Source organism: Dipodomys spectabilis, unplaced genomic scaffold (genome assembly GCF_019054845.1).
Source record: "Dipodomys spectabilis isolate Male_0828 unplaced genomic scaffold, ASM1905484v1 ptg000024l, whole genome shotgun sequence".
Classification (NCBI taxonomy): domain Eukaryota; kingdom Metazoa; phylum Chordata; class Mammalia; order Rodentia; family Heteromyidae; genus Dipodomys; species Dipodomys spectabilis.
The window spans coordinates 4,958,463-4,981,883 of record NW_024870701.1 but is presented as its reverse complement, the minus strand read 5'-3'; the positions used below and the strand labels follow the sequence as shown (position 1 = coordinate 4,981,883).

The 23,421-nt window shown below is 34.9% G+C and overlaps 1 protein-coding gene across 4 annotated transcripts in view; it reads right to left on the bottom strand.

Annotated features, from left to right (window-relative positions):
- Positions 1–2,217: 2,217 nt before the first annotated feature.
- Rbbp8 (RB binding protein 8, endonuclease) overlaps positions 2,218–23,421 on the bottom strand; it is a 67,014-nt gene continuing 45,810 nt past the window's right edge. For all 4 annotated transcript variants that reach the window (XM_042675135.1, XM_042675134.1, XM_042675136.1 and 1 more), the window contains exons 10-19: positions 23,286–23,398; positions 21,107–21,989; positions 20,902–21,025; positions 16,116–16,204; positions 14,879–14,993; positions 10,227–10,376; positions 9,300–9,369; positions 6,860–6,956; positions 4,472–4,613; positions 2,218–2,563 (exon numbers count right to left, since the gene is read on the bottom strand). In XM_042675135.1, the coding sequence (XP_042531069.1) occupies positions 2,466–2,563; positions 4,472–4,613; positions 6,860–6,956; positions 9,300–9,369; positions 10,227–10,376; positions 14,879–14,993; positions 16,116–16,204; positions 20,902–21,025; positions 21,107–21,989; positions 23,286–23,398 (1,881 nt within the window). In that variant the 3' untranslated portion in view covers positions 2,218–2,465. The remainder of the gene's footprint in view (positions 2,564–4,471; positions 4,614–6,859; positions 6,957–9,299; positions 9,370–10,226; positions 10,377–14,878; positions 14,994–16,115; positions 16,205–20,901; positions 21,026–21,106; positions 21,990–23,285; positions 23,399–23,421) is intronic.

Below are 23,421 nucleotides of genomic sequence, written 5' to 3'. Positions count from 1 at the left end.
CTCAGGAGGATGAGATCTGAGGATGGCTGATTCGAAGCCAGATCAGACAGGAAAGTCTGTAAGACTTTTATTTCCAATCAACTATTAAAAAGCTGGAAGTGGAGCACTAGCCTTGACCAAAAGAGCTCAGGGATAGTGCTCAGGCACTTAGTTCAAGCTCTAGAATTGGCGCATGCACATGTGTACACATGGGGGGGGGGAGGGAGGGAGGGAGGGAGGAGAGAAGTAAGGGAAATTATTAGAGAGAGCTTTAGAAATACTTTTCCAGGGGAGGAAAACGAATGGTACATGCATTCATTATTTTTCTTTTCTTCTTGCAGAGAACACAGGTATGATTCTAGAGGTGTACTACTATTCACAAGCCATGATGAAGGTAATATATGAAGTATGGAAGAACAGAACCAGGAGCAATCTAGCTCCTTCTAGTTGCCTTTGATTTCTAGACTTTTTAAGGTGAGAAAAATAAAGCCAGTCACATTGTTTAATCTGCTGTTTGGGGGATTCATTTCTTGCATCTTAACATTATTAGGTTTTATATATATATATATATATATATATATATATATATTAGGTTATATACACATATAATACATATATAAGTGATATGCAGATAATTTACATAGTAATATTCCAATATTTAGGATTGGAAGAGAAAAATACAATATATGTAAGTACATAGCATAATTCTTGGCATATAGCAAGAAACCAATAAATGATTACTGTTATTACTTTTGTGTGTGTATTCTGTGTGCTTGAACTTGGTTGGTTTGGATACTGCCCAAGTTCTTTTGTTCAAGGCCAACACTCTACCACTTAAGCCACAGCTCTACTTCTAGGTTCTTAGTGGTGAATTGGTGATTACAATCTCACAGATTTTCTTGTGTGGCTTGGTTTCAAACTGTGATCCTTAGAGCTCAGCCTCCTGAGTAGCTAGGAATATAGGTGTGAGCCACCAGAATCCGGGGTCAACTGCTGTTATTGTTGTTTTTCAGAGATCAGTTAATTACCAATAGAAAAAAATAGAACAAAGGACAATTTGAAAAGGAAAGAAAAGTATTGAATGGAAGTATGATAGGGTTGTAAAAATTTCATAATATTCAGAGCCAAACAATGTAGTAAAAAGTGGTCTGACAGGTTAATATTTAATATATGTCATCTCCTGTTCTAGTCTAATCTGTAAAAGTACAAACAGATCCAATTTATTTATAGAAGGAAGACGAGATTAATAGAGGTGATTTAAACAACTCTGAGAAGTAGAGATTTTAAATGCCTCCACAGCGAAGCATCCATCCACACTGTCTTTTGTATTCCTGCTTACATAACTAATGTGAAGATGTGGACTGAAGAAACCCACAAAAAAAGTAAACAAAATGCCACTAAAAAAGGTGATACAGATGTGGTCAGGTAACTAGGACTTAAGAGGAATAGAAGATTGATAGAGAATTCTACTTGGAAGCCAAATTGGAAGTTCATAACACTAGTCAATCTGGAAAAATAATACAACTGAAGCTGATCAAACAGGCACAGAAGTACTCAACAAATTCAGCTAAAACACTGACCAGAACAAAAAAATATGAAGTAAAGAAAATATGTGAAAAGCTGGAGTACTGATCAGAAAATGTTAATTTAAAGTATTCTAATACTTGTGGTCACCTTGAAAGGACTTTACAACAAAGTAGCTCCTTTCAACAAGAACGGGCTCTGGAGAGTTAAAAGGATTATTGAATTGAGCACCCTCTTTTGAAAACAAAAACAAAAAATGTAATGTCGGACACTTTGGTATGAAGTAAAAAACAGCAACTGGTTGAGAAATGAAATCTATAATGATTAATATGAAATCACTATTGAATGTGAATAGCAAAAGAAAGATGAAATAAAAAGAAAAAAATCTAAATAGACTCTGCTGGGAGTGAGCATGTGGGAGGAGGATGGGTTAACAAGGAGGATGAAAGAGGCTGGATACTGAAATTGATTGGTTGCAAGTATGACAACAGAACAATGAAACCTGTTGAAATTATTTGAGGAAGGGGTTAAGGGAAAGTGATAGAAGGGGTGAAATTGATTAGAATACAGTGTATTCCAACTTGTAGAAATGTAACAATGAAACTCCCCCTTCCCTGTGAGCTAATTGTTTTTTAAGTTTTCAAGAAAGAAATCACAGAATTCCACTGCCATATTTCCAAAATTATAATTATCAAATAAAGTAAATAAAAACCCTTAAGGTGTAAAATGGAACTGCTTCATTGGTCTAAACCAAGGTGCAAACAAAAGAAAACACAATATAAGGATATCTACATTTTAAATAGTTGCTTGTGTGGTAGAAAATGCCACTTAAAAACATTTTTAATAAAAACTGATTTATAAATCAATTTACAGATCAAAAAAATCAATGTTTGATACCACCTTAAACTATAAATAACTAAAATGGAAAAACTGTCTTCAATCATCTGTTTTTGCTTTAACATCTAGGTCTTCTGTTCCTTGCCTTTTGGAGAAAACATTGCATTGTAAGGCTGTCGTCTTTTTGGACGAGGGCAAAGATCAAGATCTTCCTTAATGTAACCTTAAAAAAAACAAATTATAAATTTAGAAGACTATATTGGCAATATATACTTTTAGTATATATCTAATAAATATTTATCTTATTTGATGCTTTCTAAGTTTACATGGTTCTGGATTTTAGCTGTGTGATACTGACGAATGATTTTACTCCTCAGTCTCAGTTTCTTCATGTACACTAAAAATATAAACAATAAGCATGTATTGCATGTTTATGCATTGTCTCAGATAACTCTTACATGCCTTTAAAATAGCTTCTACTGTGTTTATTTCACAGGTTACAGGGTAGCCAAGCCAGAGAAACTGAATAACTAGTTCAAGTACACAGAACTAGAAAGAAGTGTACAAATGCTAATTCTATTACTATAACTCTCAGGCATTTTCCTATTCTGCCTCCCATAGGGTTCAAATAGGAACAAACTGCTCAACACAAAATATTATTATAGGTAAATCCTGAGTGCTAGTTTAAAAACATTTTATATAAGTAGCTACTTCATTGGATGGCATGCCTCTACACTCTTCACATATTCAGATTATCCCCCACGGTTGTCTCCAATCACTTAACTTTCAGGGGAGGACTGTTGTCTGCCATACCCCTGGACTGTTAGAGAAGTAAAAATAGACTTTAGTCAGATTGTCTGGTTCTATGTGGTAACCAAGCAGAGACATCAAGCCAAAGCAGACTTAAACTGACTTGCTATAAGGAGGAAAGTGAAAAACGTTTTTTATCAGAGACTTTGTATCTTTTGGACAAAGGTAAATATCTTAAGTTAAATATCATAGAGTTAATTATCTTAAGGTTTCTCTAAAAGTGAAGAAGACACCCACAACTGCTGGTCATAAAGCAGGCCTTTAGAATTCTTAATTGAAAATGGCAAGAGTTGAGCTAAAAGTCTAAGTGGACATTTAAATTTAAATTCATTGATATATTATTTTCTTATGGGTAAAAGTGTTTTAGAGATTTGTAACTTACAAATATAGGCCTAATACCCAAAGGTTATTAATGAAATACTGTAACTTTAAAGTCAAATTATAAATATTCTGCACACTGTATTTTCACATCACAGTTCACAAAACATCTCATATTTTCATAAAACTCAGTGTACCAATATTTTTAGGACTATGATACTGTGAATGGTAATGGTGGTGAGACAAAAGAAAAATCTGGACTCCTGAATTTTATAAATTCCTTGAAAGTTACATGTATTCAAATTACATTACATAAAATGCCAAATGTGAAGGCACTATCAGCATGCCAGCTACTTAGCCAACATCCATTTTTAATTCAGATATAGTTTATAAATGCTCAGCATTCTGGATAAGTGAGGTTTTAAACAAAATTCAAACTCTCTCTTTTTAAACAACTTTAGCAACAGAACTTCTGTAATGTTTTTTATTCTATTAAAAGTTCTTTTGATGACAGGATGAAATTTCTTCCTGAATCTGAATGCAATAGCAGACTAATACATATATAATTACATTAAAGTGATTATAAACAATGTCTGATACAATTAACAGAAGACTCAAGATAAGCCTTTTATGTATAGAAATTTATATGTATAGCATATGTAGTACCCAATCTGAAAAAGAAAATAAAGAATATCATAGAGCGGGGCACTGGTTGCTCATGCTGTAATCCTAGCTACTCAGGAGGCTAAGATCTGAGGATTGCAGTTCAAAGCCAGCCTGTGCAGGAAAATACCTGAGACTCTTATCTCTAATTAACCACTAGAAAACTGGAAGTAACACTGTGGCTCAAGTGGTAGAGTGCTTGCCTTGACCTGAAGAGCTCAGGGACAGTGCCCAGCCCAGAGTTTAGGCCCTACAATCAACAACAACAACAAAAAGAATATCATAGAAAAAGGGTTCATGTTCCAACTTGAACAGATAATGTTACAATTTATATTTTTACCTCTTTCTATGCAAGTCTGAGTGGAAGGAAAACCAACTTCCCAGAAATTCTCTGGTGTGTTGGGTGGAATGTAACGAAATCGATGTCTTGAGCAGGAAGCCAACTTTTTTTCTCTTTCTTCTGCAGGCATATCTGCATAATACTAACAATAAGAACTGGTAAGTTTTTTTCATTTAGGAATAGTAAGTTGAGTGCCAGGTTTACTAATTATAAATTAGAAGACATGTATCATTTAGTAAAAAAAATTCAGCATGCTAAGGAAATAATATTTACTGATAATATTAATTGATAACTATAGCATTACTCACAAACAGTAATCAGTACTGATCCTCATTTGTGATATGTGTTTCACAAATAAGAAAAGGAATTTGAACTTGGCCTGAGCTTTTGTGCTTAAGACTAGTACTCTACCATTGAGCTACATCTACAGCCTTGGATTCTGTTTTTCTTTTTTAATTAATTAACTTTAATATTACTATTATAAAGGTGATGTATAGAGGGATTACAACTACAGATGTCATGTAATGAATGCATTTCCAGTAACTTCTCAGTCCCTCCCTCCTGTCTCTACTTTTTTCTGTGTCCAGTGAGCTCCACTGCTATGATTCTGTTTCTTAGTAAGCTAAGAAGATGCTGCAAGGTTTTGGTAGGAACTGACATTAATTAAATTTTATTCTTAGGAAAAAGAAAGACCATTCACCATTTTGTTGAAAGTATACTGGTTGGGGAATGATGGGCTCATGACCTAGCTACTAAAGAGGCTCAGATCTGATGCTCTTATTTCAAAGCCAACCTGGGCAGAAAAGTCTGTGAGACCCTGTTTTCCAATTAACTAGGTTCTGGACGTGAAGTTGTGGATCAAGTGTTACAGCACTAGCCTTGAGCTAAAAAAGCTCAAGGACAATACTCAGGCCCTGAGTTCAAGCCCCAGGACCAGCACAAAACAAAACAAAATCATGTTCTTTCATTAATAAATCAAAATACATTCAATCTGTGTTAAAAAAATTCACGACAAAGGTGGTTTGTTTGTACTACCAAACAGTTTTTCAAAATAGTGATCTCAATTTATACTTCCACTGTAAGTGTCTAAGAATATAATTTTGTGAAATGCTTACTTGTATATACTATTTATACTTTGCTCAGAATCTTAATTTTCTTGGTTATCAATTTTTCTAGACCACAGTTGTTAAAAAGGAATTTTAAATGGGGAAGTTAGTTTCTGGAGGCAGGGACCTAACAGCTAATGGTTAACAAGGCAAAAAATAAACACAGCATATTTTAATAAAGAACCTGTCTGGGATGATTTAGTAACAGGACAATTAGTACTACAACTTGAGCACCTAAGACAACAAAAAGCAAAAATTTAGTGTCTTAAGGATGAAGCAAAGCGTATTTGTCATATTTTGTTCTGGAATAAGAATGTTTTCAAGGTGGTGGGGGGTGATGGTGATGGTGAAATATAGCTTACAGCAGTATCAGTTATTTAAAAAAAATATATAAATAGCGCCAGGCACTGGTGGCTCACACCTGTAATCCTAGCTACTCAGAAGGCTGAGATCTGAGGATCACGGTCCAAAGACAGCCTGGGCAGTAAAGTCTGTGAGACTCTTATCTCCAAAATAACTACCAGAAAACCAGAAGTGGTGCTGTGGCTCAATTGGTAGAATGCTAACCTTGAGCTGAAGAGCTCAGGAAGAGTGCCCAGGCCAAGGCCCAGGCCCAGGCCTAGGCCCAGTTCAAGCCCCATGACCAGAAAAAAAAAAAATATGTGTGTGTGTGTGTACCTAATTTCCTAAGTGTGTTAGCAGAAAAAATAAACTGACGGTAAAGTTTCCTAGTAAAATATCAGCGTTTCCCCAAATAGTACACATACAGGCACTTTTGCAAATAAATATAGAAATGTGTATCTTAAGCTGGTCACAACTAAGATTTAGGCCTCAGATTCTCTTAAATCTATGAGAACTTGAGGGCTTTCATTTTTTATCAGCGCAGATCTTTTCTATCATAATCAGTACCCTTTATTCTTTCTGTTACTATTGGCTCAAACAAAGTTTCTGGATATAAATATGGTTTGTATTTGTAATTTTATTTTTTTGGGGGGAAGAAGTATGGGGGGTTTGAACTCAGGACCTTAGCACTGTACCTCTCAACTATAACCTTTTTGCTTTTAATTTTTTTTTTTCACACAGGCCTCTAAATTTCTACTTCTACTACCCTTGGACCCTAACTTTTGTCTGTGCTGGGGTTGAACTATGATCCTTCTATCTGTAAATCGCAAGTAGCTGGGATTACATATTTGAGTGATGGTGCCTGTGTATGATTTTTAAATCATGCATTTGTGTTCTATGAAGCTGTATTTAAAAGAATTTTTTTTGCATTAGTACTCACAATTTCACATTCCTTACACGTATGCCCAAGCAATTTTCTTCTCTCTTCTTTTTTCCGAACCACCTCAATATGAGGAAAATTTTGCAAGCTAGTTTCCCTGAGGGAAAAATGAATTGAAAATTAAACCAATTTGCCACCATAAAGGTCTTTTGTTTAAAATTTGAATTTAAAAAACCCGAGGGCTCAGAAGAGAATATCAAAAACTTAGTCATTTTATTTGAAATATTACTTGTAATATAGATAATATATTATTTATGTATGAATTTATATAATGTATTTATATATAATAATTATATATAAATATTGATATGAGAAGTAATATTTCAAATAAAATGAATATACCCTCAGATCTTAGCCTCCTGAATAGCTAGCATGATAGGCATGAACAAATGATGTCAGCACAATTTTTTTTTGTTGTTGACCATGGGGCTTGAACTCAGGGCCTGGGCGCTGTCCCTCAGCTCTTCAGCTCAAGGTTAGCACTCTACCACTTGAGCTACCATGCCACTTCCCAGCCTACTATATGTCCAATTTTTTTGGTGGGAGTGTGATAGTAATAACAAGGATTGAATTCAGGGCTTCATCCCTGCTAGGGTAAGCGCCCTTATCATTTGAGCCACATTTCCAGTCTTTCTACTTCTAGTTTGTTTTTCAGATACACACTTTCACTTTTGCCAGGGCTGGCCTCAGACCCTAATTGTCTGTCTTCATCTCTCCAATAAATGGGATTATAGATGTGCCTAACCATACCCAATCCTCTGTTTTTTTTTTCCTAATCAACAATTTGTCTTTGTCTGAAAATAACAGAAGTTAAATATAATGACATTTAAAAATAAATACTATATTATTAAACTCAGGAGATGATATATAACACAGCTAAGAAAAAGAACAATGCCTCAGTTTTTTACTACTAAGAACCCATGTAACCTATTCCTATTCTTCTCCTAGAATGGATTAATCTTTTTGGCATTTTGTCTAGAAGAAATATTATTTTTTTTCTGCCTTACCCATCCTAAACACTTCAAAATATTATCAGGCAGAATTATCATTTCTCTGTAAATGGACCAGTATGAACCACTGAGATTCAGATTAATCTGGTATAGCTTAATTTACTATGGAGTACTTTGAGAAGGAGAAATTTTTTTTAAAATTAAAAAAGTTAAAAAATAGTATATTTACCAAGTTCTAAAATGCTCAATAAGCAATACTTATAAGCCTTGTAAATGAAGAGTTTTATATATATATATAAAATGTTTCTAATAGAAACAACCCAGTGAGCTTTAACAGTCTGACTCACAAAAAGTGACTTTTTTTTTTTAATTGTGAAAATACCCTACAGAGGGGTTACAATTACATGGGCAAGGTAATGAGTACATTTCTTATCAAGCATTGTTGCCTCCTCCTTTGTTTCCCCTTCCCATCTTTACCACCCCCCCAGCCCTCAGTGTCCTCCCCCCCTCACCCTCCCCTGCCCCCCCCCCCCCGCCAAAGTTGTAAAATTTGTTTTTCAACATAATGTCTTGTACATCTCATTGTTGCAATGGGTCCACCTGTATCCCTATTTAAACATTTTGTTTTTTCCCTTCCCCTCCACAAAGTATACCAACATCAAATACAGTGAAAACAGGCTTTTGATGCCAATCCTGGGGCTTGAACTCAGGGCTTGGGTGCTGTCCCTGAATTTTTTTGCCCTAGGCTAGCACCTTATCACTTGAGCCACAGCTCTACTTCAAAAACTGATTTTTTAAATGACTTTGTGGTAACATGAATTTCATGCCCCTTTAGTTAAGTAAGCACTTTTCTTCAAGAAATTTTAATTGCTGCTTCCAGGTATAGGTTATATAAAGGTTATTTGTGTTTTAACTCAAGAACCCTCAACTCTAAAGCAGTATATGTACTTTAGAAAGGGAAACCAAGAACAGATAAAATACATTGTCGCAGTCATATATATTTTTTTCAGAGTTGTGAAATTCTAAGTTTTTCTAGAACATATATTGGCTAAACCCTTTTTTCTGAATATTAATCTACTCTATTTCTGAAGTATACTACAATAAAGCAGGAAACTTATTAGTAGATTGTCATTCATAGTAGATGTCAAATGAAGCATCACCCAAAAAGGTTACTGAGCGTCTTGTAGCTGGTAAAAATGTTCTTATATGTAAAATTGGTTATTTTTATTTCTGTGTTCATTTTTTGGTTATAATCCTAAGTAAATAATTCCATTTTTTGAGATGGGAGTCATACTCTACAGCCCAGATTGACTTCAAAATTACTGTGTTGCCTAGGCTGGCCTTGAACTTGTGCTAATTCTGCCTTGTCCTCCCAAATGCAGGGATTATAACTCCACTAGTTTAAACAAAGTAGCAATTTAATAGATACTCTGACAAAAGACAACTCTGTTGTAGTTCCCTAGACTTTGTTGCTATCAAGACCTACTTACCTTTCAGTGTCTTTAAAATATGGCTCCACAAAAGCTTTCTGTTTGACCTTATCTTGTTTATCTCCATGTGCTAAAACCATAAACAAAACAAACTTATCACAAAGTTACCAAAGAATTTAGTAAGTAACAATTAGTTTGCTGGGGGAGGTGGGTAAAAACCTGACATACACCAAAACTTACCTATTTATTGAATTTTATCTTCTAGGCCCACAAGCAACTCATTTAAATTTTCTATTACTACTTTGTTTTTCATTTCAGTAAAAAAAAGGATCCTGACTGTCTTATTTCAGTTACTATATTACTACAAGTTATATCTTAGAATATTTTATATTTTAAAAGAACTATCCATCTGTTAAGAATTGGCAAGAAAAAAAAGAGCTTTTAGTATGTTCTACTTATCTATTCATTGAATCTGAAAATATGTCTTTAAGGTAGATTATAACTAGAAAATTAAAAGATTAAAGAATATTGTTGGGCAGGATATTGTAGATCATATCTGCAATCCTGGCTACTTGGGAAGTACAGATTGCCAGCATCACAATTCAGGCTGGCTTGGGAAAACATTGAGACCTTAATTAAAAAATAACCAAAGTGAAAAGGACTAGGGTGGTCACAGCTGCAGAGATGGAGAAGTGATATAAAAATACATTTTGGATATAGTCTTATTGCCAGGTATTAGACTGGATATGAAAGGGAGGTGACTAAAATGTTTCATAAAGGGGAGGTAAGTAAATAATACAGGAGAACCCTTTGAACTGCTTTTTGAAACTCTTCCATCAATCTGAAATTGTTTCAAAAATTGAAAAAGTAATTGAAAAAGAAATTTATACAAGAAATCTTGTTATCTTATCAATTCTGTTCATTAGCTTGATAGCTTAGTGAATTCAGTGTAAGAAAGAAGCCATAATTAAAGAGAAACAGCTTTACTGTTTGGTTTCTTGGAGGCAGCTACCAATTCCTTCTCTTCATGTCCTGCAGCTGTTTGGGGACAGCTATCTGTCAAACAGGATTCATACTCTTCATGTGTGGTCCTATCGAACATATCATCCAAGCTATCATTCATTTTCCTTTCTCCATCTGTGTGAAAAAAACATTGGCTTAGAACAAGCAAACGTTTTGCCTTTTTTTTTTTTTTTAAATACTGGGGCTTGAATTCAGGGCCTGGGCACTGTCCTTGAGCCTCAATGCTAGTGCTCTATCACTTTGTGCCACAGTATCACTTCTGGCTTTTTCTGAGTAGTTTATTGCATAAAAGTCTTGTAGGGGCTGGGAATAATGGCTTAGTGGGAAAGTGCTTGCCTAGCAAGTGCTTGCCCCAGATGGCTTCACATTGCTATCCTCAGATCTCAGCCTTCTGAGTAGCTAGGATTACAGGAGTGAGCCACTGGTACCCAGCACTTTTTTGCTTTTTATGAAACAAAATGAAATCTGTAGTAGTTATTACAAAATAATGTAATGGGGGAAGATACAGTTTTGGGGTTTGAACTCAGGGCCTTCTGCTTACTAATTAGGTAAAGTGCTCCACTACTAAGCCTTACCACTTTTAGCTCTCTTTCTCATGGGTTATTTTTGAGAAAGTTTCTCACTTCCTGCCTAGGTGTATACTAGGACTGTAATACTATCTTTTCACTTCCCCTGGGATAACTGGGGATAATACAGTTGCACATTACTATATCCAGCGCTTTATTGGTTGAGATGGAGCCTCTCAGATTTTTGTGCCCTGGCTGGCTTTAAATATTGATCTTCAAATCTCAACCTTTGAGTAGCTAGAGTGATAGGTGTGAGCAACTATACCTGGTTCACTTTGGTCAATTTTTCAGATACAGTATTTCATTTTACCTGGGCTGACATTAGACCAATATTCTCCTACTTCTCTGCCTCCTGCTTAGCTAGAATTTCAGGTGTGAGCTACACACACCTGGACATGTGATAAGGCAAGGACTTTAAAGGCCGTTTAATGGCTTTATTTAAAACATGACTCTAACATGTGGAGTATATAGGCTTTCTTTTGAACAGTGTGTTCTTTCAATGACTAGATGTATAACGCACTTATAGATAAATGTGTTACAGATAAATTTAAGAATGTTAGTTATGGGGTTGGGAAGGTGGCTCAGTGGTATGTATGCTTGAGGCCCTGGGTTTGATTCCTCAGCACCACATAAGCAGAAAAAGCCAGAACTGGTGCTATGGCTCAAGTGATAAGAGTGCTAGCATTGAGCTGAAGAGGTGAGGGACAGATCCCAGGCCTAGAGTTCAGGCCCCACAACTGACAAAAAAAAAAAAAGAATGTTAGTTGTATGCTGTCTATAGTCAGTGAGTGTAAGCGGGTACAAACTATAATATACAAAGTGGATAAAAATAATTTTTAAAAACACAACTCTTACCATACAGGTTTCTGTTGTGAAAACTGTTCTTTCAGTAAATAGATTTAAGTAGGGATTTGGATACACTTAAAATATGATTCTAAGAATATTAGTTCTACGTTATAATGTTAAGAGTGTTAACTCAATAACATATTAAGCAAATGTATGTATATAATTAAGGCACTGCTTTAAACATGATTTTTACAAAGTGGTTTAACTATTACAATTGGTATATCATGCAGGAATAAACTCCTATGTCCTGATAGTTACTGTACACTTAAAAAGACTTTATGTTGTGGTCTCCTTGATAAGTAGATGTTAAATCCAAAATGTAAGGTGATATGACAAAATTAACAAGACTTAAGAAACAAAGGACTTCCACTCATCTGGTCAAATCACTACTAAATAACCCCATGCTGCTGATCACATATGTGGTATATATGTGCACACCAGAGGGAAATCAGGACGACACAGAACTAGAGGGAATCGGGGAAAAACATACAACAGCGGAACACATCAGCTGTACTGGACTGGACATTGATCAAAATGAACTAAACAACTCAATGGCAGCAATGGGAGGGAGGGAACAAGTGGGAAAGAGGGAACAGCTGATGCTATGCAAAATAAAAGAAATGTACATATCACCCAATGTGGTGTATTGCAAAACTCATAGACCTCATAAATGTTACAGACCATGATAGACAATTTGCCCCATGAAAGTTAGAATGTGTTTGTGACTTTAACTAAGCATCACTATCCCACAATACTGTGAAATTTGGGAAAGTATGTAACCACTTAATCACAATGAAGAATTTGAAAAAAAAAAAGACTTTATGTTGTGACTTTCAATGTCCTAATTAACAAAATTCTCACTTGTTATTATCATATAGCTAAATTCTTTATAAATAATTTCTATTCTAATTTCTTCCCTCTATCAGATCATGTATAACTCATAAAACCAAAAGTAATCGTACCAAAGAAACTGTGAGCAATGTAAACTACATTATAAAAAATGATGAAAAATGCCAAGTTTAAATGGCAAATATTAAAATCTCTAACGAATTTTACTTTGTTCCTATTTTTCTAATTGAGATAGCAAAAATATACTGAGTCATGATTAGTACTTGACAGCTTAAAATTGATAGAATTAATACATTCAATACTGTTTCCTTTGTAAAAGTGCTAAATTGATCTTCATATTTAACTACATTTCCCATTATATAATCAACACCTTTAAAACACCAAAGTTTAAGAAAAACAGAAACAGATTCACTTGTGTATTATATTTGACAGGCCAGACTATCCAGTATAAAATAATTAGCACAGCTACTAATCCACAATGCTCTATTACTTTTACTCTGCTTATCTTCCTCTTGGATTTACGATCATCTATCATACTATAAATTTGATTCTTCCTCCTCCACTAAAATGTAAGTTCCATGAGACAGATACTTTTGATCCGTTTACATATCATCCCCAGTTTCTAAAATACTTGCAAGTACAGATTTTTTCTTGACTTTCACTGAATAATTATGCCTTTATTATTTTTGCATAGGGATAAATTTGTAAATAAAATCTAACTTTTGTAGATCAGACAGTATGCAAACATTTCCAAATACTCTATAGGTGTTAAAATTTCTAGATGCTAAGTTGCTGACTTACTATTACTAATTTTTTGTTGGTCTGACTTCTGCCTGTGAAATGCTTGAAGAGACTGTATCTCTTTTAACCTTTCTCTCACAGCACCTATTAAGTCTAATATTAAGGTAATAGTAGTAATTGGTATTTTTAAATCTCATTTTTAGGCAATTCTATGTGCTAATATAAGGCAGAGGTCTATTCAAAAGGAACTGTGTAAGACTACATGTTTCATTTATGTCCTTGAGTCTGTAAGGCTATAGAAAATCAGGAGTGATATTGATCAAAATATATTGTACTTATAAACTGACAAGTTGAATGGTTACCTAGCTATATTTTAAAGAATAAAAACTGAGGCTGGGAAGGTGGCTCAGTGGTAGAGCACTTGCCTTGCATGCTTGAGGCCCTGGGTTTGATTCCTTAGCACCACATAAGCAAAAAGAAAAAAGCCCGAAGTGGAGCTGTGGCTCAAGTGGCAGAGCGCTAGCCTTGAGCTGAAGAGCTGAGGGACAGCACCCAGGCCCAGAATTCAGGCCCCATGACTGAAAAAACAAAAAACAAAACGAATAAAAACATTTCCAAACACACACACACACATAAATGAAAAAGAAAGCAGAGCAGCAGAAGATGGGAGAAAAAAAAAAAACAAACCACATCCAGCCAGAGTCTTCTGAGTTTCTTAGAGATAATTACTGAGAAATCCTTTTGCATCTAGCAAATCCTTTTGCATCCCTATGTAGCAGGCCTTGAGTTCCATACATAGGGTGATAAATGCCCATTTGCAGCCTAATTACTCTCACTTCACATGCCCACATAACTAGGAATGTTCCTAGTTCCCTCCATTGTTCACACATCTTTTGGAAAATCAAGTTTTTAGGCAAAGTTAAATTAAGTTTCTTATTCAAAGGTGTCTAGAACCTGATTTGACTGAATCGTCTCCTTTGTAGAGGCAGATTATGGTAGATTAATTCATCATATACACATCATTCTTAATAGTAATTTGCAAATCTATATTTCTCAGTAGAATTCTTTCTTTCTTCATCAAATTCTTTAGAAAAATCCTAATTTTAACATCAGAATCTTAAGATATCCTTTTACACTATGAAATAACTGTCTAAATTCAAACCAATACTAGAAAGAGAAAGAGAGAGACAGAAAGACTGACAGACTCTCTAAACTTGGGGTAAGCAAACTTTTTTCTTAAAAGATCAGACAGTAAGTATTTTAGGCTTATTAGGACAAATGGTCTCTGTACCAACTACTTTGTATAAAGCAAGCAGCCACAGGCAACACTTGAAACAAATGAGGCTATATACTGCTAAACCTTTACGTACAAAACTGGGTGCTGGCTAGTGTACTGACATGTGGAAACCAGGTGAATTTCTGCAATAAAATTATTTTGACTAGATTTCTTTTCTAAAATTCTGAAACTAAGCTTTTCTAAAAAGGAGCATTAACTTAAGAGGACAGGAAGAAACTTGGTTGTGAAGAAGTCATTATGCCCATCAGTATAATGGTATCATTACATATGTGATTCCACATAACTAAAGTTAAAACAAAACAAAAAAAGAATCTTACTTGGACTTTTCTCTCCTTTTTGCTCTTGCTTCTTCGATTTCAAAAGCATGGTGTCACTCACCAATGTACAGTCCATGTCTACTGTCTCTCCTCCTAATCTTGACTGACTGCCATCCTGAGTAAATAGTTTAAAAATCCAGAGTATTTGTATTATTCTTTTATGGCCTTGTAATTTAGTTTTTACTAAAAGTTTTGGGAAAATGTACACAATGTCAATTTTTACTATTTTAAAGTATTAAATATTTTTATATCTTTAGAACAGAGACATGTTTTATTGCTTGTGAAACACTTTAGCTTCAATATACAAGTCTAGGAAAAGAAGACTCATTTACTGCTGAACCATTTTCCTACCTTGTATTTTAATCTATCTCATAGTAATGAACATCAATGTACACTAAGAACAACTTCAATAATAAAATTTGATTTTCTTGATGGATATATATACTATTGTAGCAACTATTAAATATGTTATTATTAATGTGCCACCAAGTGAAGAGAATTTTCCAGACTATATAGAATCTAAACACAGGAAAAGAAGTACTTCTACTATATGTACTAATTTAAAATAAAGTACTTAAACCAATGGGAGAAAAAGTGATAATTTTTCTTGATAGTACATTCAAGTAAATCAAGATGTATAATGGAGCCAGAGATACATTTATTATCTGAGCACTCGGACGGCTGAGGAAGTATTCTAAGTTTGGGGAAAGCCTTGGGTAACACAGCAACATCTGGTCTCAAAAAAAAAAAGGTGGGGGGGATAGGAAGATGGCTCAGTGGTAGAGTGCTTGCCTTGCATGCATGAGGCCCTGGGTTCGATTCCTCAGCACCACATAAGCAGAAAAAGCCGGAAGTGGCTCTGTGGCTTAAGTGGCAGAGCACTAGCCTTGAGCTGAAGAGCTGAGGGACAGTGCACAGGCCCAGAATTCAGGCCCCACAACTGGATCAAACAAAAAACAAAAAGACATATATGATGGATCATTTTGATTAAAACAAATTTAAATTATGCAAATAGGATTTTACTATTAAAAAAACTGTATTAATTTTTTTTGGAAAGGCCCTTACTACTGCTCTTTCAAGAATAACATAAAGTTAGGAAGAACAGGCATTTTTTTATTCTGTGTTTTCTGAATAAACAATTTAGGTTTAGGATGTATCTGACTATCACAAGGTCACAGAGAAGCTAAAAACTCACCAGAACATGGACCAAAATGCCTTAGTTCTATATTTTCCTTACCTTTGTATCTATTACAGAAATATCCATTTCATACTGAGAGAGGTCCACTCCAGGGTCTACACTCCATTGGATATTTTCAAAGGATACATCTTAGATAAGAAAAAAATGCAGATTGAAAGCTAATTTTTGAAAATTTTCATCACTTTTAAGACATTAGGAGACCCACAGAATCAGAATGGTATAAAATGTTTTACAAATCACATTTTTAGTGAAGGACTTGTACCCTGGATTAAAAAAAAAAAATTGAAGTTTGGCATCTGTGGCTCATGCCTGTAATCCTAGCTATTCAGGAGGCTGAGATCTAAGAATCTTGGTTCAAAGCCAGCCCAGGCAGCAAAGTCCGTGAGACTCTTATTAACCACCGAAAAACGGGAAGTGGTGCTGTGGCACAAGTGGTAGAGAGTTTGCCTTGAGCTGAAGAGCTGAGGGACAGTGTCCAGGCCCAGAGTTCAAGCCCCACCACTGACAAAAACAAACAAGGGAAGGTGGCTGGGAAGGTGGCTCAGTGGTAGAGGGCTTGCCTTGCATGCCTGAAGCCCTGGGTTTGATTCCTCAGCACCACATAAGCAAAAAGAAAAAAGCCAGAAATGGGATTGTGGCTCAAGTGGTAGAGCACTAGCCTTGAGCTGAAGAGCTGAGGGACAGCACCCAGGCCCAGAGTTCAGGCCCCATGACGGGACCCTAAATAAATAAATAAATAATATTCCAACTTAAAGGAACTGAATATAGTTCAAATAACAATATCATATAAAAATATGCTCCACATGATTAGTTAGCCATGAGGAATATGGAAAACAGTGAGATAACTATTCCACTCCCATTAAAGATAGCTAGAATCAAAAAAGATAGGTAAAAAATGTTAGTGTGCAACAACTGTTTCACACTGTACTGTATGCCAGAAACTTGTCAGTGATTCTATAATGTATAATCACCCCCCCACAAATCCACACATCTATACAAAAACTTGTATACAAATGTCCATAGCCAAAAAGAAGTTCATAGCAGCATTTTGTAAAAGGCATAAGAAACTTCAATTTTTATTCACTGATGAAAAGATAAATAAAACATGATATACGATAAAATGCCATTCAGCAACAAAATAGAATGAGATCATTTTGTTCTACAAAATTGATAAAAATTGATAAAATTATTCCAGGTGGAAGCAGTAAGTTCCAGGAACACACACTGACTAATTCCATTTAAAGCTAGAATAGTTAAATCTATAGACACAAAAAGGAGATCAGTGGAACCTAGAACTGGGGAGGGTGGAAAAGAGGGTGATGGGAGTGTTCTAAACTTAAGAATGTAGAGACAGTTATACAACTATGCATATCCCTCTGACCACAAAAGCAGACACTTTAATGAGTGCTTTTTATGGTATGTGATTTGTATTTCAATAAATAAAATTTTAAGGCTGGAGGCATGGCTTAGTGATAGTGTAGGAGTCCCCAACTTTAAACCCCAGAACCACCAAAAAAGAGGCTTTTAACAAGTTAAAATTGTATGGAACAATAAAAGACCCCAAATAGCAAAAATAATTATTAGCAGAAAGAACAGTGCTGGAGGAATATCAATACCAAATTTCAAAGTCTACTACAAGCCATACTAATCAAAACAGCTTTGTACTGGCACAAGAACAGACCTGAGGATCAATGGAACAGAACTGAAGACCCAGAAATGAACCCACAGACATAGCTATAGGCACCTAATCTTCGATAAGAATGCAAAAAAAAAAAAAAAAAGAATGGAAGACAGCCTCTTCAGTAAATGGTGCTAGAAAAATTGGTTAAACACCTGTAGAAAACTAAAGCTAGATCCTTATATATCACCCTACACCAGAATCAATTCCAAATGGATCAAAGACCTCAAAGTCAAAGCAGACACCCTGAAAACATTACAAAAAAGAATAGGATAGACTCTTGGGCTCCTTGGAACAGGCCGAAATTTTCTTAATAAAGACCCAGAAACACAACAAATCAAAGAAAGGTTGGACAAATGGGATTACATGTAACTGCAGAGCTTCTGCATGGCAAAGGACATAGTTAGCAAGATCAACAGAAAGCCATGGATTGGGAAAAGATCTTCACTAGCCATACAATGGACATCTCATATTTAAATATTTAGAACTAAAACAATTAAATCCCCCCAACAACAAATCCTCAAAGAAACAACTGCCTGATTAATAAATGGACTAAAGACTTAAAAGAAAAACTTCTCTGAAGAGCAAATAAGAATGGCCAACAGACACATGAAAAAATGCTCAACTTCTCTAGCCATAAAAGAAATGCAAATCAAAACACTGAAATTCTACCTCCCCCCATTTAGAATGGCTATAATCAAGAAATCTAATAACAACAGATGTTGGAGGGGATGTGGCCAAAAGGGAACACTACTGCATTGTAGATGGGAATGTAAACTTGTTCAACCACTTTGGAAAGCAGTATGGAGGTTCCTCAAAAGACTACACATAAGAGCTATGACCCAGCAATCCCACGTTTGGGCATTTACCCAAATGATCACAAACAAGGCTATACTAAAGCTACAAGCACAACTATGTTTATCGCAGCATTATTTACCATAGCTAAGATATGGAACTAACCTAGATGCCCCTCAGTAGATGAATGGATCAAGAAAATGTGATATATACACAATGGAATTGTGTAGAAAGAATGACATTTCTTAGGAAATAGATAGACTTGGAAAAATTTATATTAAAGTGAAGCAAGCCAGACTCCAAGAAACATAGGTCCTATGGTTTCCCTTATCTGCAATAACTAGTATATGTACAGGACAAGCAGAAGAGGTCAAAAGCTATGTACATATTGCCATATAACCTGATGAAGTGAAATGAACCCCAAGATAGGGAACAAGAGATTTTATCTTTGTTGCTGTTCTTTTTAATGTACTTATACTGTGCTATGTGATTTTTTTTTTGTTTGTTTCTTTGTGTGTTCTTCCCTCATGGCACAACCCCTGATGTCACTGTATTTGATTCTGGTGTCCTGCATCTTGTGTATACACTTTTCTAATTTGGGAGGGGAAGGGAAATAATAAAATGCTGAAATAAGGATACAGGATGAACTATTGTAATAATGAGATGTACAAGCCAGTATGCTGAAAATGAACTTTACAACTTCGCAGTATTTACAACTTTGTACAGTATTTTTTACAATAAAAACTTATACAAAAAATAAAAAATAAAAATAAAATTGCAACTTGGATTTTCAGTGTGTTATATGTAAATATAATCCCAGGTAACTGCATTGAGTGTTACTGAAGAACATATATAATATTAACTCCAAGTAGTCTGTGAAAGGTTAAATAAGTACATTATAGTTACCAGCAGAATCATGAAAAAAAATTAAGAAAAACTAAAAAAATATCTGTAGAAATAAAAGTGAAAATTGTTTTCAAACAGAAATTCACTAAAAGAACAACTGAAGAACTGGCTTCAGGAACAAAGAAAAAATAACCTAGAATGAGGGAATAACTTGCTAATGAAAAATTAAAAATCCTACATATGAACAATAGAAATGTTTAGTGGCTGAAAAAAAGGACTTTATTGCCAGGTACCCAGCTACTCAGGAGTTTGAGATCTGAGGAAAGCGGTTTAAAGCTAGCCTGGGCAGAAAAGTCCGTGAGACTCTTAACTCCAATAAACCAACAGAAAACTGTAAATGGCGTTGTGGCTCAAGTGGTAGAATGCTTGCTTGCCTTGAGCTGAAGAGCTGAGAGACAATGCCCAACCCCAGAGTTCAAGGCTCACAAACGACAAAAAGAAAAAAAAAGAGGACTTTCTTAAAACACATTAGAATTACAGAATTATTAATATGTATTAGGACAAATGGTGCTTTCAAATAAGAAATTTAAAAATGTATATTGTATATAAATGTGTATATATATATATATATATATGTATATAAATGTATATGTTTACTGATAAACATATTAATGCAAAGAGAAAGGACAGGTTATCTATTGGGTGAGGAACAAAATTTGGATAGTAAAAGTTTTCATTTTTTATTTCTTTTCAATTCTGTATTTTAACTTTAATTTTTTTGTGTGCTAGTACTAGGGCCTGGGTATTGTCCCTGAGTTTTTTTTTGCTAAGGTTAGAGCTCTATCACTTAAACCATAGCTCTACTTACAGCTTTTTGGTGGTTAATTGGAGATAAGAGTCTCATAGACTTTCTTGCCTGGCCTGGTTTAGAACTGCAATCCTCAAATTCCAGTTAAGACTATAGGTGTTTGCCATCAGTTCCTGAGCGTATTTTACAATTTTGAAAGCTTTTGTATAAGAAATAACTAACTAAATGTACAATGTGACCTGCAAAAGTAGGTATCAAATATTTCAATTCATTTTTGCAAAAAGCACAAGATCAGAAACATCATAAGTAAAATGAAGCTAATGGGAATTGATAAACACAGAAATATTCAAGAATAAATGAGATTCCTCCCTTGAAGCAATTTAATCTACTCAAAGATTGTAAGAAAGATCTAATTTTTTTTTAAATCTTTTTTTTTTCCAGGTCATGGGCCTGAACTCTGGGCCTGGGCACTGTCCCTCAGCTCTTCAGCTCCAGGCTGTCCAGGCTCTTCAGCTCTACCACTTGAGCCACAGCACCACTTCCAGCTTTTTTTTCCTGCTTATTTGGTGCTGAGGAATCGAACCCAGGGCTTCATGCATGCAAGGCAAGCGCTCTACCACTGAGCCACCTTCCCAGCCTCCAGAAAGATCTAATTTAAACCCACTGAAAAGTAAAATTCCTGCTTAGAATGTACATACCTTGGTTGTTTTGCCGAGTGTTCATTTTAGCAAGTCTACAGGGATTTAGCTGTAGAACTGATGCAAGTTCACATCCTCCATGGACTGACCTGTTTTTCATTTTTGACTCATGAGAACGAGCATCCTAAATAGAAATGTTTGTTAGCATCTAGATAAAATGACAAACAATAATTTTAATACAAAGTTTTGAATAGCTAAAACAAACCTTCATGTCATCAAAAAGATTCTCTGTCTCCAAACTTTCACGTGGACACAGAGGGATTTTGAAGACAGGATTTTCTTCTTTTATTTGTAATGGTATTTTATGGTCTGGAGAAGATTTACTCAAAGACTGGATAGTACATTCCTGTAAACAGAGCTCTTCGGGGGAATCTTTGGTTAACATGAAGCTTCCACTCAAGGTCCTACGGCTTGAGGAAGAGCCCTTTGAAATGGGCTTCAAAGCTTCATAAATAGTCACTTGTTTAAATTTGTTTTTAGAAATCTCACTTCCTTGGCTTTTCTCTTGACGCTGAATAGCTGAACATCGATCAGAGAGATCCAGAGGTTTATCCATCATGTGGTCCCCATTCATGGAAAATTGACTATCCATTGGAAAAGGATAAGCATTTTCTTTATCAAAAGAGGCTTGAGGACAGTTTATTTCATGTTCATTTTCTTCCTCAGTCTTCTTCCTTTTAGATGTTCTATTTCCCAATGATTTCAAAGACATTAAATGTTTATCAGTAATGGTTTCTTTAATGTGTTCAGTATTATCCTGCTCATCTATGGATTCACTTATATTTTTAAGTATTTGTTTATTAGATGATGACTGGCTAATGATCTTGTTCACTTCAGACCCAAGACCATGATGTGTGGAAAGGGTACTATCTTCAGGTTTTGACCTAACTTTCTCTGATCTAGAAATAGAAATGTTGCCAAAGGGAGATGCTTTCAGGCTTTTTTTCACAGTTTCTAAAAGAGAAGGGGACAAACTTGTATTCAAGCTCAAATTACTTTTCAAATTAGAGGTGGCTCCAAAAACAGGAGATGACACCCGAGGACTCAATTCTTCTTGGGGAGGAGTCTTTGAAGTAGAATCTGAAAATCTAAGTAGATAAAGATAATAAACTTTTCCTAATAAAGAAATTTGATAAAAATTAAAAGATAAACATAATAAGAAAAACTTCCTTGATAGAGAATAGTAAGGTTTTATCTACCTATTAAAGGCAGATGCCAAGTCAAAGTAGAGTAAGATATAGTATAGCTGTATATAGCCCTCTCATTCAGCAGAAAAAAAGAGGGAAATGATAAATGAAACATATCCCTTCATCTGTGTATGTTGTTTTTTTAAAGATAGGGTTTCATTATGCTGTTCAGGCTGGTCTTGAACTCCTTGACTCAAGTGGTAGCTAAGACTACAGGTGTACACTGTCATAATTTGTCCTAATTAAAATAACATATAAAAATTTAATAAATTCTATTGAGGACCCAGTCTTATGAAATCTTATAAATAATTCCAAGAAACAATTTTTTACTTTTTTTTCTGGTACTGGAGCTTAAGTTCAGTGCCTCATGCTCTTGCTTAGTTTTTCATTAACTCAAGGCTGGCTCTCTACCACCTGAAGCACATCTTTACTTCTGGCTTTTCACTATTAATTGGAGTTTCAAAAACTTTCCTGCCCTACCTAGTTTAGAACTTCAGTCCTCAGATCTTAGCCCCTCAAATACCCCGCCAAAAAACAAAATTCTTATACTATAGAACTGAACAAAGGAGACAGGCTTAGAAAAAACATTATCTTTAAATTTGAAGATGTTAACTTAGTAACAGCTCTGAATCTGGTACTTTATAGCTACATTATCTTAAAACAAGACACTTAACCTTCCTGGAGAGGCATTTGTTTCAATTGTTTTTAAAAAATGGATGGGTAATAAAATCTATTTAATGGGCTACTATGACAACAGATCAAATGTAATATAGATATCTAAAACCCAAGTAAGCAAAATTCTCTATCAATACTGGCATTATTAGTTAATATTTGTTCTGACATTAGTAAGAACTGAGAAGCAGCACAATTTTAGAAGCTCACTCACACTTATAAACATATTGTGTACAACATCCAGTATTTGAAAATACATACGCAGAGGGGGGTTGGGTCTTTGAAGGGGTAGAATAACAAGGATGGAGCTCTTAAGTACTGATAAATGGTTTACAAAAAGGATAAACACTTTCTTGGTGTAATGCACGAAGCTCTCAATTTGTCATAAATGGAAGAAACAATTTTTAAAATAATTGTAGACAAGAATAAACTATGTGTTGGAGGAGAGGAATTTACTTAAATGATTTAAGTAGAATAGAATTTCATGAAGAGTTTTTAAATTGTCACCATGTGCCCCCAAATTACCTTGAATTATCTTTACTATTCCTCATACATTCCTCAAATGTCTGTTTCTTGTGATCTTCTTCCAGACAGTGGTAGAACTCATCACCAAGATGGTTCACAGGACCTTGTGGTTCCTTCAGTAGTAAATATGAAACAC